At 36.2% G+C, this 17,807-nt stretch overlaps 1 protein-coding gene across 3 annotated transcripts in view; it reads left to right on the top strand.

Moving 5' to 3' along the window:
- Positions 1-17,807, top strand: part of SLC12A2 (solute carrier family 12 member 2) — a 62,615-nt gene that overhangs the window by 27,315 nt on the left and 17,493 nt on the right. For all 3 annotated transcript variants that reach the window (XM_071802530.1, XM_071802531.1, XM_065860307.2), the window contains exons 7-15: positions 2,245-2,353; positions 2,784-2,911; positions 2,999-3,083; positions 7,197-7,345; positions 12,193-12,300; positions 13,259-13,382; positions 14,778-14,879; positions 16,054-16,209; positions 16,688-16,787. In XM_071802530.1, the coding sequence (XP_071658631.1) occupies positions 2,245-2,353; positions 2,784-2,911; positions 2,999-3,083; positions 7,197-7,345; positions 12,193-12,300; positions 13,259-13,382; positions 14,778-14,879; positions 16,054-16,209; positions 16,688-16,787 (1,061 nt within the window). The remainder of the gene's footprint in view (positions 1-2,244; positions 2,354-2,783; positions 2,912-2,998; positions 3,084-7,196; positions 7,346-12,192; positions 12,301-13,258; positions 13,383-14,777; positions 14,880-16,053; positions 16,210-16,687; positions 16,788-17,807) is intronic.

The raw sequence follows: 17,807 nt of genomic DNA, 5'->3' as shown, positions 1-17,807 counted from the left end.
CATCCACAGTGTGATGAAAAATAGAGAAGAGGCTTCCTTGGTCGCCTTTCCCATTTGATACTTGGTTGACAATAGTTCCTGTATTTTGCAGTGAGAGGCAACTGAAAGAGCGTCTTCACATAATTGTTATAAGTTTCTTATGCTCCTGCATCAAAATTATGATGGTATTCATAACTGAAATGAGAGAGGATTTTTTTCTCATTGTTGCTTCCAGCCTTAGAGAGATAGGCATCACAGAAAAAGTGAAGTTTAAGTGCAATACTTGGACCTACCAGAAAAAGCATCTGAAGAAATTGACTTAGGCATGTATTTTTAAATCGAACAGCATGCTTCTGTAAAAATTGTTGACCTTTCTCAGTAGTCCTTCACTGTCTGTAACTTCAGTTTTTAATATCTTAAACAGTATCAAACAGTACTGTCCTCCTTAATCTCAACAGTTTATTTTTTCCTTTCAATGAATTAGTTGTTATTAACCCTCTGACTACTGTCACTTGAAATCATAAGAAATATCTTGCTGTTGCTTGGTAGCATGAACAATTCTATAACATTAGCTTGCATAGAAATACCCCTGTTGTTTAATATTTCTATATCAAACCTGACCTATGATATCACTGTAGTGTCATCTTTATTAGGGAATAGTCAGCTTTCAAAAATCCTGTGCTCAATGCAAAAAACAAGGCTTGTTGGCTTTCTTTCTGAATCATGGCAGCTGAACCTCTCAAACAAGCACTTCATGTGGTTTAATATACAGTTTAGCCTAGCAAAACACTAGTACTTCCCTCTTGATTAAAGTATCTATGTTCTTGTATGCTTTCTTCATGACTTGGAGAATGTCTTGAAAAATGGGATGAAGGGAATCTATAATAATGCCTTTTAAGTAGATCTAGAAGCTAAGAAGGACCTGGATCCTAGGAAAGCCTGCTTAAAAATATCTTTTCAGAGTTTGTGATCTCTTACCATTCAGCTCCTCATGTTGAAGTCTTAAAAGCCCATTCTTTCTTTGATACTTTTGAATATAAGGAAGATATTCAGAAACCGCTCTTAGCTTCAGGGAGAAGCCTAGGTTTGTTATAGGATAAATCCACTTGTGGCAGTTGCTCTGTGGCAACTTCATGTTGAATTCTCTAGGTTTATTGAAGACTCAAGAGGACTCAGAGCTGCACTGCCTACACCTCACGCCTATTTACAAGGCTTGGCAAAGGAGACATCTAGCTAGAGTGCACAAACTGGTTTCTTCAGGTGGTCTACTGAATCTGCTCTTGGCTCTTATCCTTCATTTATTGCTTTGCTCTTCTGTTTTCTTGTGAGACTGTCTGAACTGAAAACTTTGTTTTGTGATAATCAGCAATGCCACTGTGCTATTGTGTATTCAGTTCTGATCCTAGGCCTGGAAAAAGAAGTTAAACTACAGATAGCTTCTCCTAAGACACTGGCATATACCTTTAAAAGGAATCAAATAACACAGAAGATAATAGGCCAGTGTGGTTGCTTACTTCAATGTAAAATCTGAACATCTCTTCAATGCTTGGATTTATCTGTACTCACACTTTAGAGGCATTGGTTTGTTAAAAGTGCTTCTTGTTCCAAGTGCAAGGTTTATAATGGTTTTATTGAACAGTGGCAAAGAATTTATGTTTTAATGAAAATGTCTCAAGAAAACTAGAAAGTAACACATAATTGTGGTAGTCTGCAGTTTGATTTCATAAATGAGGGTTTGAGAACGTGAGAACGTAACAAATTAATCTAGTTCATTGCTTTAAATAGCAAATAAAAGCTGTTGGATTTGTGAGTTAATAAAACTCCTAGTAAAATAAATATTGCATGCTAAAGTATAAAGCAAAGTATTATGATTGTGGTTAATAAGGCAATACTTCTAAGATTTGTGTATGTTTAGCTCTTTTCTTGTGAATTTTCTCAAGTCTACTCAAATCCATTCCTTCTGGAAGGCTTATAGTGAAAATAGTTCTAAGTATTTTTTTCTTTAAAAGTATAACTTTGAGGGGTACAGTAATAGCAAATTCCCTTTTGAATGGGCATTAAACTTACAAATTAGTCCTACTTTATTAAAAAATCCTGGTATGTGTTCTCTCCAGCTTGCCTTATTTATTTGTGGAAAACAAACTGAGAAGACTAAGCTGAACTTGGAATCAAGTAAATATTTGCATTTTAGAATACCACCTTGGAGCTTGAAAGTGTGGAAAGGAACAAGTTCTTCTGTCTGACTGCAATCATTGTGTGTTTCAGGCACAGATAGTCTTACTGGTGATCCTCATACTTGCTATTGGAGACTTTGTCATAGGAACATTTATTCCTTTGGATAACAAGAAGCCTAAGGGTTTCTTTGGTTATAAAGGTATGTTGGAACAGGTAGTATTGTAAACAATATCTTTGCAAAGAGGGCACATGCTGTCATAGTTAAGTTAAACTTCTAAAATAGCTTATAGTCCTATTAACTATAGAGATTCATTTTCCTTATTCTTTTTGACTTCTGCAGTTTTGTTCCTTAAAGTTATGGGGCCAGAACTTGGTCTGGCATACTTAATATCAATTATATTAAATTTTTAAAAAGTTGGGTGGTACTGTAAGTACTTTTTCTGGTTTTAAAGGCTATCTAGGTTTACTCTGAATTTTATTTGAGTCAAAATGGTGAATTAGGACTTAGATGTTCTACCCTTAATTTTAAAGTCATACAGCTGTGACTTTCAGCTTTTTCATGGAGCTAATACTGGCTGGAATGACCTAATACTGTATGAATATTGACAGACTTAAATCTTTTTCTACAGCTGAAATATTTACAGAGAATTTTGGACCAGATTTCCGAGATGGAGAAACTTTCTTTTCTGTATTTGCTATTTTCTTCCCTGCTGCAACTGGCATACTTGCTGGTGCAAATATCTCAGGTGATCTTGCGGTGAGTAGTGAACGTACAAATATTGTTCACAAACACTGAGCATACATTTATCTCTGTCATCACTGTCTGCTGACATTTTTCTTTCAGGATCCTCAGTCAGCCATACCTAAAGGAACACTGTTGGCCATCTTAATTACTACATTGGTTTACGTAGGAATTGCAGTATCTGTAGGTAAATAGATAATATTTTTAATTTTATCCTTTTACATTCATTCCGAGGGTGTATTTTGGTACGGTTTATGTAATTCATTGTGTTAAGTCATTATGTAATTGACTTTCATGCATGGGAAAGGAATAGCCAGACATTTCTAATTATTGTTGGAGGTTCAGTTTTCAGCTGATTTTTGTAGTTTCGTGAAAGGAGTGGTATTTTTCTAAGAGTAGTGATTGTTTGAGACTAAGGAGGACAAAAGACTGAATACGGATGCTCATTTATTGCAGTTATTTATGTTAAAAGATTTACAATTTAGTGGTGAAGTAATCCTTGGATTAGTAAAGTGTGTTTTCAGAAAATACTCACTGAACAAACACCCATATTGATTTGAAGATGGATGGTAGTCAGCTACTTATCTGAAGGGAATTTTGAGGTGATCAAACACTCTTTGGTGAGGATGCACAAACAGTCTTTCCCTGCTAGAGAGAGGAGAGTTCATATTACCTTAACCTGGGTAGCCCACCTTCAGAAGTGTTGTCATGTTCAGAAGCATTGTCTGTAATTTATTTTCAGGTGCAAAGAGGAGAAACAATCATAGACTGATCCTAGTCTTGTATAACCTCTGTTCCTGGGCTTCCCCAGCCTGCAGTGATTTGAAATTGTCGGTAGAAATTGCCTTGGGGCTTGATGCTCTATTGCGGTTTCGCTCTAAAGCAGCAATGGTCAACCAGGTTTTTCCCACCCATAAAACAATTCTATTCTAGTAAACTTAAGATTGTAATCATATCTGACATATTTCTTGCTTGTGATGGGAAATGTTTTTATTTGAGTCACATAAATTAGTTTCTGGCAGCAGTAATCAGTTTTCTTATGTGAGAGATCTTACCTTATCTTAGCTGTGATGCCTTTTGAATGGAATTCTCATATTTATAAGGGTGCCATTGAGCTTACCACTAATGGTACTTCCTTTACAAGTATTCCAGTGTTGCTGGTCTGCCTCTATTGGCTAACATTGTACTGTAGTTCTGCCAAATAGTTGCTCTGTAGTGATTGTGCTTTATGCAGCATAATGACCTACACTTATTTTCTAATTAGATGGACCACATAGACCTTTGCTACCAAATTTGAATACTTGAACAAACATGAGAGCAAAATTCTCATTAATACTCATTTGTTAATGGAATACTTTTATCATCTTTCAACATTAAAAACCTCATTTTTCATATTACAAAAGAAACAGTTTGCAAAACCAACAGAACATGAAACTGGTTGATGCATCAGAAATATCTTACAGTAGTTGCCTCCTATAAATTACACTTAGAATTCTGCTAGTTAGAAAAGGGCAGTGCTATTGCAGAAGTCAGAGATTATAATATGAGTGAAATTTAGCTTGTGGTTTTTGTTTTTTGAGGCATTGGATCAGGAATCAGACAAATACAGATATTTTTATTCCTTTCCCCACACACAGTTTCCCACTGGAAGCTTCCAGAGTGGTGATAAGCAAGTCATTAAAACTGTGGAATGGCTAGTAAATGTCACTGAGTCACAGAATCACAGAATGTCCTGAGCTGGAACGGACCCATAAGGATCATCAAGTCCAGCTCCTGTCCCTGCACAGGACAACTCCACAGTTCACACCATGTGTCTGAGGGCTTGTCCAGTCTGTTCTTGAACACTGTCAGGCTTGGGGCTGTGACACCTCCCTGGGAGCCTGTTCCAGTGCTCCACCACCCTCTGGGGGAAGAACCTTTTCCTTTTTTTTTTATGTCTGAAGGGGAAGATGATGTTCTGTATTTACCCCAGTATTTGCATGCTCTGTAGTAAGTAAGAGGGTAAAGAAAGTGAATAGAGAAGGCTTAGAAGAGCAAAATTGCTAGTTCTAGTGCTAGAGCTAAGCAGCCCTGTTTCAAAAAGATAGCAACTGTAAGGAAAAAGTATGAGGTTTCATATTTTAGCAAGGGACTGATGCAGACTAATGCAAGGGAAGCGCTAATAAAAACTTCAAACATCTGTGTAGGGTTAGGACATGCTTTCTCTGCATAGGGAAGTAAAGTTAATTAATGTAGCCTCTTAGCCCTGGAGAAGTAAAGCACTCTCATCTGCGGTCTGAAGGACTTAGGGTAGTATCTCTGGGATTCTTGCTGGTTGCATGGAGTTAGGAGATAGCAAGACTTACTCATAAATGCCTATGCAAAGGTGAAATCCTGTTTTTACAGGAAAAAAGTTCTAGAGGTTCATAGTGAAGATGTTGCTACAATCTCACAAATAAATAAAATGTTTCTGAAGGAAGGTTAAATGAAATGTCTGGACTCATATCTAAGTAAATACTGCTGAGAATGGAGCTTGCCCAGCTGACTTCTGTTCTGCGTTCTCACATGTTAAGGCTCACATTAAACTTGTTCATAGCGCCATTGTCTCTTTCTTTTGTGCTTTGACTCCATGTGTGAAAGACCTGGCAGATAGTTGGGTCTGAACCATGAAAAAGAGAATGAGGAAGAGGAGGGCTCTGATGATGCACTATAGCTGTTTAATGTTTTGCTCAACTTAATGAGTCTGTGACTGCAATCTATTAGCAACAAAATGTTATATACACATAGTTCAACGAGTAAGTATCGTGTCACATCTATTATATACTGCTTGAATGGCTGGGGCAAATACTTGTGTAGTGGAAGAGAAGAAACTTTATCATACAGAGGTTTTAATCGCATTTAAACCAGAACAACAACAACAAAAACTCCAGCCTCTCTGCATACCCCCAAGAAAAACACAAGACAGGTGATCAACATAGGAAACTCCTACTGAAATTTAACCAACTGAGCCTAATAAGTAATTGAAAAATAAATCTGAGAAGTGGAAGGATTAAGTAATATTCACCTACCAGGACCAGGTGTTATTGAAGACTGTTAATCAAGTTGTGATGGCTCAGAGGCAATCTAAATATGGCATAGATATTTAGGAATTCATTTTCCCAATGAAAGAGAGACAAATTACGTAGGGAATAGGGATTGTTATTGAAGAAACTTAAGCTTGTGCACACCTGTGCCCTCCTTCTTATTTTGCAAGTAAGTAATTTACATCCTCAGTAGTTGCAGAATTCTGTTCCCAGGACCTCCTTGTCATTCAAGTTCCTAAGAGACCAAATTAAGGAAATTCTGTTGGCTACTGCTCTGTAGTTTTCCTTCTTCCCCATTCCTTATTTAATACCTGTTACTGGAAATATTTGCTGGTGTCTGAAAAATTAGACTACTTCAACTATTAAACCATAGAATGTTAAATAATACTTAGTCTGCTCTGGTTTGTTTCATCCTTGGGAGACAAGATGTTGAGAGACAAGACTTGTGGCATTTAGAGTACTTCTAAGTTTTTCTTAGTATTTAAGGGGTGAAATGCTGTGTCTTAAGAGTTTTCTTGACCAGTGAAATTGCAAATAATCGTAGATGAAGACAGCAGTTTAAGTGATAAACTTAATTATAAGATGTGGTAGGCATGGGACTGTATGGCTAAGTTTTTCACCAAAAAGTCAACTTAACATACCACAGTCACGTAGGAGGTGGCTTGTTCAAGCCTTTGAAAATAGCTTGCAACAGGCTTTTGTGACAAATTACTTAATTTGTTTTAATGTCTGAGCTATATTGACTGGAAAATAAGTGCGACACTGTGCATACCCGTCTACATACATCAGTATGTAGCACTACAAAAATGCGTCTGTTTAAGATAATGAACAGAAAAAGAAACCATAAAATCAAGTGATGGTGCTTCAATTAAAGAGCTGCGCAGAAACTCATGATTCAGAGAAATAATACGTTGACCTAAAATTGTGCAGTTAAACTTCTGGAGATCTATTGACATTGTTTTCCTCTGTGCTAAAATTTTCCTTTTCTTATTAGATTTAGATTTATTAAAAAACTGAAGATCATCTCAGGCAAGAGAAAAATTAATTTGTTTGTTTCTATTTGTTCTTCATAGGAAAGATGGGCTTCTTACTGATATGTATTACAAATGTAAATGCCATATTTTGACATTACTCTGTGAGAATATGCTTACATAGAAAGGGAATTGATCTTGACACATGTCTTTAAGTTCAGGTTCAATCTGTTAATACTTCTTTTTTTGTGGTTGTGTTCACTTTAGGTTCCTGTGTTGTTCGAGATGCCACAGGAAACGTTAATAACACCATTGTCACCGAGCTAACAAATTGCACTTCTGCAGCTTGCAACTTAAACTATGATTTCTCATCCTGTCAGACAGGGTGCCAGTATGGGTTGATGAACAATTTCCAGGTATAAAACTTCCTTCTCAATCTATTTGTTGGTTTTGTGTTTATTCTTCTTTGAATTGCATATTGAGAAAAATCATAGAATAAAAATACCTTTTTCCACAAATATAAGGTTTATCTGGAATAGTTAAGTGGTACACTCTAGCTAGTGTGAAGAACAACAACATAATTATGCTAAAAACTTTTGAGTGTTTATACACAGGTGGTATATGTTGAGACTGCAACTTTAGATAACTGAATGTCATCATTCAGTGATGTGGATAGAAGTACTCATTGTTCAGTAGTGATGCACAGTAATCACAGGTAGCCTCTGTCAATAACTTGTTCTTTAATTTTTAAATTTTCTTACAATATATGCGGACTTTCTCAGAATGTTTTACGTGTTTGTCACAGTATCCTCTTTAATGGTAGGAATGTTTTGAATTATCATAAAACCTGACTTTAATGTATTTAAAAATCCTGTAGAATTAATGGAGTAATTCATAATATTTGACTTACACTTCACAGGTAACAGAGATGTTCATGAACTATTGGTAAGGGTTTGAAAGAAACACAAGAAAACATACGTATTTCCTAGTGACTTCAACTTACTTTGTGGCAGTCCATCTTTGTCCTAAGTTTTTCTAATAAGTATACAAAAAGTTGGCTAGAGATCTATCTGAAATCCACTAATGAAAAAGCCATGTAGCTTATGAGTTTTAGTCAGAAGTACATGTGGTACTCCTTCCATGTACTGCTTACACGTCAGGCTGACAGCTTTACCTGCAAAGCTGGGTGAAAACCTATTTTCTACATGCTGAAATGATGTTGTGGTGTAGAGCATTCTATTAGAGTAAAATACATTTTTATAATGGAATAATTGAGTATCTGTGTGGTGTTACTAAGTTCTGGTTTAGAAAAAGTCTGTATTTAGAAACACTTCAGAATTGGTCCAGTGGGAATAATTATTCTGCATTTGATGACATTGCTTATTTGTTTAAGCTCGAACCCAGATGTACAGCTGAGAATAAGTGTAGAACTGGTTTCCTCTGGTTGTATCTTTTTCTGTAAGTCGTAACTTTATGAAGGTTGCTTACCATAAATGTTGCTTGTGCTTCTAATAAGTTAGTCGTTAATGTTCTAGTTTCTTACTATTTGGTCTAAAGAGTGCTTCTGTCTTCAAATTATTCTTGTTTCTCTCTGTGGAAAAAATAGTGCGTTCCAAATAGGAAAAGTTGCTTTCAAGGCCACAGGCTGCACAGAGAATGCAGGGCCCCTTGCACCCCCCTTTTTGTTGAGGTTTTGAAAACTTTGTCATGGATACTGCACAGCATCACTGGGCAACCTGCTGCGGTGCTTAGCCATCTTCTCTGTGGAATTTTGTTTTTCTAATCCCCAGTTGGACTTTGCTCTTTTTTTTTTTTTTTCTCTCATCTTCACAGCTGTTGGTGTGCGTCTCTGAGAAGATCTGTTTCTCAAGAGATGTCAGAAGGAAATAATTTCAATAAGATACTGCCTACCTATAGATAAGCTGTTGTCCGTTTTCTAATTGAACTACCCTCAACTTAGTAGCTCTGGGTGGTAGCTGTAAGGAGAGATTTTTTTTTTTTATATGCAAGTCACAGTGTGTGTTAAGGGTGGCTCTAAGCTTGTGTACCTCTAAAGCTTTTCATACAAATATAACTTATTTCTGTAGGTTAAATACTTGAGAACAAACATTTTAAAAACATAAATTAATGCCTAGGTGAGTGAAGATTGTTGTATTTGTCTTATAGCTGTAAGCATGCAGATTCTGGGCTTGAAAGTGCCAGCTTACTCATGTGCACAGCCTGATGACTTTATCACTTCAATATACTTTGTGCTGTATTCAATTCTGGCAAAGAATTGATTTCAAGTTAATACGTGGCAGCTCAAGTTTTAAATGTGTTTGGGCAGCAAAGGGATGACTTGTAGTATGATTTACTTGTGGAAAGCTTAGATGGTACTAAGAAGCGTAATATGAGAACAGTTGGTGAGACAGGCTTACTCAGACTTGCATAGAAGAACTATCTTTAGTTTCTGTTGTAGTTAATGCAAATGAATTAGAGGTCTTCACAGGCTTCAGACATTTCTCTGTTCAGTGCCAGTCACATTTGTGTCCAGGCTGTAATCTGGTTGAAGAGTAACTTCAGAAACTTGTTTGAGGCTTTGTAGCCTCGACCTGGAACTTCCCCAGGATAAGTTATAGCTTTGGATAATTTAAATGCAGAATTTGGTCAACTTTGGATGGAAGTTGGAAGTAGCATGAAACTCCATTCCAGAAACAGTGTAAAAGTTCTGCTAAAACATTCTTCCTACAAAGGAAAGCAGCTGGAAAATATTTGAAAAAAAAGTAGAGGAAGGGCATCTATATTCATAATAAAAATCTAAAGAGGCTGCTGCTTCTTTCCATGTGGCATTTTTTTTCTGCTCCACAATGGCTGGACCAAAGAACTGAAACTGAATTCAAGATACGATATTTCATTATCCCAAATGTTTGAAATTTAATAAACTGTCTAAACAATAAATGCCAAGCAAACATAATGAATCCCTTATCAGCAGTAACTATACATCTATCTCACTACACCAGTTATAACAGGGCCATTCTTACTTTGATGTCTGTGCTTCTGCTTCTGTGTGTTCTTTCAAGGGTGAAAATTTCAGTGCTATAGCAACTGCATATGAGTTCTTGGTTTTGTGGTCATGAGGTTTGGATTATGGTATGTATGAGGGAGGGAGGGGAGAGAGAGGTGTTTAACACTGTGACATAGTGTTTTTACTGGAACTCGTTGCCATTTTGTTTCTCTAGCTTAGAAGAAGTTTCCTAATATCTCTTAAATTAGTAAACTAAGTTGTAACTTACTAGCTTTTAAAATGGACAAACTTCATCTGCATACATCTTACTCAGATTTCTCTTAAATTTATAAACCAGATGTAATATTAAAAAATAGTGTAAATAAATGGAGGCGATGAACAAAACCTAGAAAGAGGATGTAAAATCTGAGTGTAAAAACTAACCAGCAAGAAATTTATGCAAGTACAGTGGAGTGAAGGCCTCAAAATAACAATGTTTCGAATTAGATGGGAAGAAAAGTGATGGAGACACAGATTATGTCCATAAGAAGTCCTTCCGAGGAAGATCAGTTAAGCCATCCTTGCAGGGAAGAAAATTTTCATACTTCTTCTACAAAGATTATTCTGTGCTTATTTATTATGTTGCTATAGCAAAAGTTTCTTTCTAAATTATTTGTCAGTAAAGCATTGACACCCTAAACTTCTATTCTACTATTATAGTGTAGGGTTATTACAAACTGTCATTTACAACTGTAACTTTTTCTGTTGATTATAGAACTAACTTAAACCTGGGCACAGGAGGGATAGCTTAGTGTATGTGTCATTAGTTTTATTCATCTATGAATAAAGGCCTGTCCTACCTTTTTTGTTGTGAACTACAAATATGCTTCAGGGAATTCCTTCATTTGTTATCCTACTTGGCAGCCACTTCACTCTCATCTTACACACCTCTTTTTAGGCCAGGCATGCCTTGAACTGACCAATGAAACCTGACATAGTGTAGAGACTTGGTTGACAGTTTGAGACCCAGCAGTTTTTTGTCAGTGTGATCTGTAGAAAAACGCAATATTTTATCAGTAGTTTTAGGAATATTAATAAAAGTTAATCAGTCACCTGTATATGGTTTCCAAGAGCATGTCCTACTTCGTAAGATTGTTTTAGACAGCTAGATTTTACAACTTCAGGTAACAGTAACTTAAAATCTGGACATTTGTGTGTGATTTCTTTTGCATTTGGTTCCTTTCCTGATACTCTAAACAAGTTTCCAGGATGAAAGAGGCAAGTAATCACTGCAAATGATGCAGAACCTCATTCTGACACATTGTGCTTGAAAGGCACTGTGCTGAGTTTGGTCAATTTACTAAAAACATAAGCTTTTTCAAGATGGTATTAAATTCTTAAATGTTTTCTGTCTTCAGGCAGTTCAGGGGTTTGGTTTGTAAAGAGAAGTATTATATTAAACCATGATTTTTTGTTAAATACATGGTTCTGTATCTAACTTGACACATGCAAAGCTAAATGCAGCTGTGTTATGGAAGTAATCAGTGAAATGGTAGAACAGGGTCTTTAGGTTGTATGTCAACTAGACAGAAACTGCTTTGCTTCTGGTTTGGAATTATTTTTTTTAATGTATTATCAACACAGTTCTCTTACACTTAACTTACTAAGGATTTGTTAGTCATCCAGTCTACGAAGAATAGTATTCTTGCATATAGAATTTTACTCACTGGGGTTACAAAAATGTCATAGAATGTGATCCTGGGGAGATAGGAAGCAAGTTTTTCTTGTTTCCCATTCAAAACCACAAGGACAAGTTTAACTTAGAGTGCTGAAGATACTGAGAAAGACAGTCACCTTTCCGAAGATGTTCCCTAATTTCAGTTGTTTTGTCACTTGGGCTTACTGAGACCATGTTATTCACTGGTAGGCTAGTCAAAATATGTAACAAATTACGATGTATTTTTCTTCCATTACTTATTTTTAATCATCTTATGAGCCCCTGGAGACTTCAGACATTGATTGCTTTGACCTGAGAATTACATGGTTGGGACTGTATGTTGTCTGGAAAGCCACATTCTCTTGTTCTAAGTTTAGGGTCTGTTTATATTCCCTGATTTGTCCCTAGTTCATTCATTGATATGAATGCATGACATTCTAACAGCTTTTTAAGTGGAGGATACATAATATTTTGTTTTTCTGTTTGTGTAGTTAATCTTGCCATCCATTTGTACAGTATACTTTTTCATATTCTTTAAAAAAACATGTATATTTTGCTTCCAGGTGATGAGCATGGTATCAGGATTTGCACCACTGATTACTGCAGGTATTTTTTCAGCCACCCTGTCTTCTGCACTAGCATCTCTTGTGAGTGCACCTAAGATCTTTCAGGTAAGTTTAGAAGCAAAGCCATAATCTTTTAAAGAATAATTTCAATTAACTTTTGAATCAGAATTTTTGGAAGGGTACTCTGGCGTCTTGCTGTCATTATTCCTACCAGCTGACATCAGTAGGTTGATCTAGTATTTATCTGTTGCTTGTAATGGGAAATCAGTGTATTATTGTTGCTAAATATAACTAGACTAGAATTTGTTCCAGATGTCAAGTGTTTCTGGTTAGTTTAGAGTTTAGTTATGGTATAATTAACATTACCTGAATCTACAAACTCCTTTAGATGTTTCTCTTAAGTACCAGTGGAGCACATACAAAACGATCACAGAAGGAGACAGCATGGAGTAGAACCTGTAGCTGTGGAATCTTAATCCTCAGAGAATACACTATTGAAATGATTGTGTACTAGCTCTTATGTAAATCATTTACATTTATTTTGTTGGTGTTCCTGAATGTATTTGCTTTGTGTTCTTTTTAACCATTTGATCTCATTCTTTGCCTTGCAGTTTCTCTTTAATTGGGTAAAACTTTAATGTCCTCTAATGACCTTTTTTCCCAAAAGTTCAGTAAAGAGTCAAATGTAGAAGGGATTTTGTTGCAAAATAGAAACACAAGTATTGTTGCAGAGCACTGATGTGTACATTGGGCAAACTTTGCACTTTCTGAGAAAACATTGTCTTTAAAGAAAGACTCTTTGTAACTGTAAGACACCAGTAAAGATTAGTCAATTACTTGCAGAAAAGCTAAGCTTGTTCTCATGGATAGAAATTAGTGAAGGATAGAATATTGGAAATGCAAAATGTCAAGATAGAAAGACAATTGAAAATATAATTAGTACATGGTGACTATAAACTTCTTTCAGGAAGATAATATGCAGTGGAAGACAGCATTAGTAACCATTAGTAAGGATACTTTTTGAGCAAAATGCATGCTGACTCTTGAATTTTATTTTTCTTAGGCTTTGTGCAAGGACAACATTTATCCAGGATTTCAGATGTTTGCTAAAGGCTATGGGAAGAACAATGAGCCACTGAGAGGATATCTTCTAACATTTTTAATTGCTCTTGGATTCATACTAATTGGTTAGTTTGAAATTATAATAAATCTCAATATCCTTTTGTCCTTTACAAAGCATTCTATTCCATATCGCAAATTGATGACAGTGTTCTAGAGGTCTAATGCACAACACTTAATTCTAAGCCAGCATTCTAAATCTATGTATTCTGAGGTCTGTTCTCCTGTGTTCTTGGTATAACTCTGTCTAGAACTGCAATAAATTTGAATTTAACTGTAGTAATACTGTGCTTTTCTTAATAACCACAGGTATGTCTTTAGATACTATCAATCAATAAAAACATCATTTGCTTGACACAGGTGTTAGAACTTAGAAATATGAAAATTTCAGATTTTTGATAATGAGAAACAGCTTAAGTAAATGAAAAACTTTCATGGGTAATACTTTTTAAAGTGTGTTTTTCTGTTAAGTTACAAACAGTAGAAACGCGTGCTGATGCTGCTGTTGCTAAAGGTGCAGATAGTCTAGGTAGTATTACATGTGTTCTATGTAGATGGCATACTAATTGGGCTGTGTCCATCCATGAGTCCTGTACCAGTGCTTTTGAGCTCTGTTGCGCAGTTTGCTCTTTCATCATTGCCCCAAGTCTGCTTAAGGCATAGGTATACCCATGATGTCCCTACCTCAGCATGCTGACTGGAAGCTTGATTACAAGCAGAACCTTGCAGACCAGCATGGCAAATTCTGGTTGGTTGGTTTGTTTGTTGATGATGGCACACATATACATGTTTTGTATTGTGCTGCCTCAAAGAAAGGGGAACATCAGGTTTTTCCATCTCTTTCAGTAAAACCGTGTACTTGTCACTTTTGTCATAGTATTGGTCTGTAATAAAGCACTGTGGTAGTACTATTGATACAACTTTTCACTTAAAATGCAGATAGTTGAACGTGTTTGTCACATTCCTCACACTAACTTTGTCTGATGTTGCCATTCACCATAGTCAGTTGTCTCTAAACTTATTAGTGTCTTGTTCTTTGCTGTTTGAGAATTGAGCTACGGGTGTACTACAGGTGTATTCATGCTCTGCTGTTTCTGACGTTCTTCAGAACCCAGAGTATTGGTGCACTGTTTGATTAAGGCAAGCTGGAAAAGAAATTTTCTCAGTGACTTATTTTGAGAAAGTATGAAGTGCTTCAAACGTAGCAGTCCTGGAGCACTTGGTAGTGTGGAAAAAATGTTTATATTTTTGAAACTGAAACTTACACTTCCTGACTATTAGAAGATAACTTGGTACATAAGAGACAAGATAATAGCTCTGTTTGTTGGACAGAAAGGACAAACTGATTCTCCTTAGAGTACATCAGAAAAAAAGTTTGTTTGTAGCAGAATTTTTACTCTGGTATTTTCAAAGCTATTGGTCGATATCTTTCATAACAGCCTGCATTGTTTTTGTTTTTACAGCTGAACTGAATGTCATTGCTCCAATTATTTCGAACTTCTTCTTGGCCTCATATGCCTTGATTAACTTCTCTGTATTCCATGCTTCTCTTGCAAAATCTCCAGGTAGGAACTACATTTTGAGGCTGAGAGTTTAGCCTGCAATTTCCATACACATAAATACAGTTTTAAAGACAGTAATATAAAGGAATGTTTAGCTTAATTTAATTACTGAATATCTATTTGACTGTTATGGTGTATCTGAATTACAAGTGTAGTATGGTGTGTACTTCTGAAATTTTTTGCTGAGGGAACACAAGATAATTCAGTGTTTTTTCAGAAACCCCTGAAGACAGCTTTCTTGCTAATTCAGTGTCTGGTGTTCAAGAACTACCCTTTTGTCTTCTTTAGATTTCTCTGTTAATATGTTTCATCTTCCAGTCCAGAAGAAACTGGAATTGCAGTGGTATTGACACATTTATAGACTTTGGTGTGGGGAGCTAGTTAGATTATAGGAATATGCCAAAACCCAGTACTTTAAGAACAGATGTGTGTCATAGCCAGCCCACTATGCATTTGCCCTTAAAAGTTTCTCAAGTTGCTGGACTGGGAAGACATCATTGATTTGCCAGAGCAGTGCATAACACTGTTTAGACAGCAATTCTATATCTAATGCGCTTGTTAATCTTAGGTGTGTTAGTGGGGGTGTGCAAATGTATTTTTGCTTTTTTGGATAAACGTGTGACAAATAAGGATGTGAAACAGTGATAGTCCACTATTTTGACATACTCTAGTTCTACTTGGATGTATCTGTCCTTTTTGTTTTCATGTGGTGAAAATTTCTGGCCATGTGAAAGCAGTAAAAATACACAATGAGAGACACTTAGTAGAATGTGAGAGATGGAGTCACAAGCTGATAATTTGTGTTAGGCTAGCTTGAAAGCAAAAATCAATTGTCAGACAAGCTATTGTCAAAGGTTCCTGTAGTCTGATTCAATAGACATACTGGCACAAACATCTGAAAACTTTCCTTTTGAGATCTGTGTTTAGAGGGCAAAATTAGACACATTTACATATCTATGTAAGAACCATGCATATTCATTTGAAAGGTGTTGAAAAATTGAAAGCATAAATGTGCCACAGTCTGTTTTGCACAATACTGAAACTGTCACACATTTACATTAAATGTGATGTATAACACTAGGGAAGGAAAAGAGGGGGTAGCACCTTTCTTCTCTTGGAGTAATGATTAAATTTATTTCCATCCTCTTTTCTATTCTCCCAATTATATTTTGGCTAGGTTGGCGCCCTGCTTTCAAATACTACAACATGTGGATTTCTCTTGTTGGAGCTATTCTGTGCTGCATTGTGATGTTTGTCATTAATTGGTGGGCAGCACTTCTGACATATGTCATAGTGCTTGGACTGTACATTTATGTCACTTACAAGAAACCAGGTATGTATAGCAGCTTCTGGCTGCAGTGGGGAGAAATGGAATGTGCAAGAAAGGAAAAAAGTTAGGACCTTTAGGAGTAAAAGATAACTTATTTAGGTTTGGCTGAGTAGTTCAACCTTCCGTTGGAGATGACACTTTCCTTTGCTGTGATATAAAGTATGGCATTTTTTCCTGAACTGTTATTTTTTTGACTCTGAGGTTGCCACAGTCTTTGAAGAGTTGAGAAAAAAAAAAAACTGTAATTCCTTCTTCCTGTAATTGTAATGTATCAAACTTCACTTTGCTAAAACTGCTACAGAAATGTTATCTTTAAACAGAATTCCTGTTCAGTTGTATGGGTTTGACTAGTGCTATATAGAATGTATAAGATATAGCTTAAATCTTCTGTGTTTTCAATCGATATTCAACATTCATTTTGAGATCATGTAGTTGAACAGTGAACAGCTTTAAAATACTTGAACTTCAAATCTTCCAACAGATGTGAACTGGGGATCCTCAACACAAGCTTTGACATACTTGAATGCACTACAGCATTCTATACGGCTCTCAGGAGTGGAAGATCATGTGAAAAACTTCAGGTAGCGATTAATATTAAAAACATAGGAAATGACTTCTCTGTGTTCCATAGGGTTCTGTCACTGTTTGTTATGATGGTTTCCACTAAATGCTAGTTCATCTCCTGTGGATTATGACAGCTTTGAATTTTACCACCACAGACATCCTCTGAACATCAGCATTTTATTTCTGATTATGAGTGCAACTTAGAAGCAAGTCTATGGATTATGTCTGCTTACTATTAGACACTTCATGATTTGCATTATGAACTGTGAATTGTGTTCTTCTTTGAAACTGAATTGGAAGATATGCTGCAAACTGCTGATGAACATTCAGTCCACATGCTTGGGTTAAAACTGATGTAACCTAAAATCCCCAAGATGTGTATACTGTGAATGTTGCCCTCAACACTAGGTATTTCACATTAGACATATTCTCTCATTGCACTTCAGTAATGGGAAAGAGGCTACACGATTGTTTTTCACAGACTGAAGAGGAGAACTGATGTGTTGTCTGCCAACATGGCTACCCAGGAAGGTCCTGCTCCAGAAGACAGTTTTCTATCCTGTGGTATTTATGCCACTTTTCTGGGATAAGCTGTCATAGAAGAAAGATACTTCAGAAAATTTTAACAAAAAGTATTGCATTAAACTAATTCTTCCAAATAAATAGAATGTGGTGTTATATAATCCCCAGCGCAACTGACTTGCCATAGATCTGGCTGCAAAGTTAATTAACTTCTATGTTACATCAGATTTCTCAGGGCCTTATCCAGTCAAGCTTTGAGTATTTCCGAGGGTGGAGATTCTGTTCACCTGTCTCTTTTTGAATAGAGCAGTTACCTCGTACATAGTGCCTGTGCCCAGCAGAGGATTTATAGTGTCAACATTTAATCAAGTGTTGCAGCTGCAGCTCTAAGGGTACTATTCTGTTAGGCTCAGCCTATTAGCAAGAGAATCTAGCTACTAAAATCTTCCATTGTGTATGAAGGGAGACTTTGAATACTTAACGCAGCATTTAAGAAGGAATGAATTCAGGGGGAA

Source organism: Patagioenas fasciata, chromosome Z (genome assembly GCF_037038585.1).
Source record: "Patagioenas fasciata isolate bPatFas1 chromosome Z, bPatFas1.hap1, whole genome shotgun sequence".
NCBI lineage: Eukaryota > Metazoa > Chordata > Aves > Columbiformes > Columbidae > Patagioenas > Patagioenas fasciata.
This window is presented reverse-complemented; position numbering and strand designations above follow the sequence as displayed.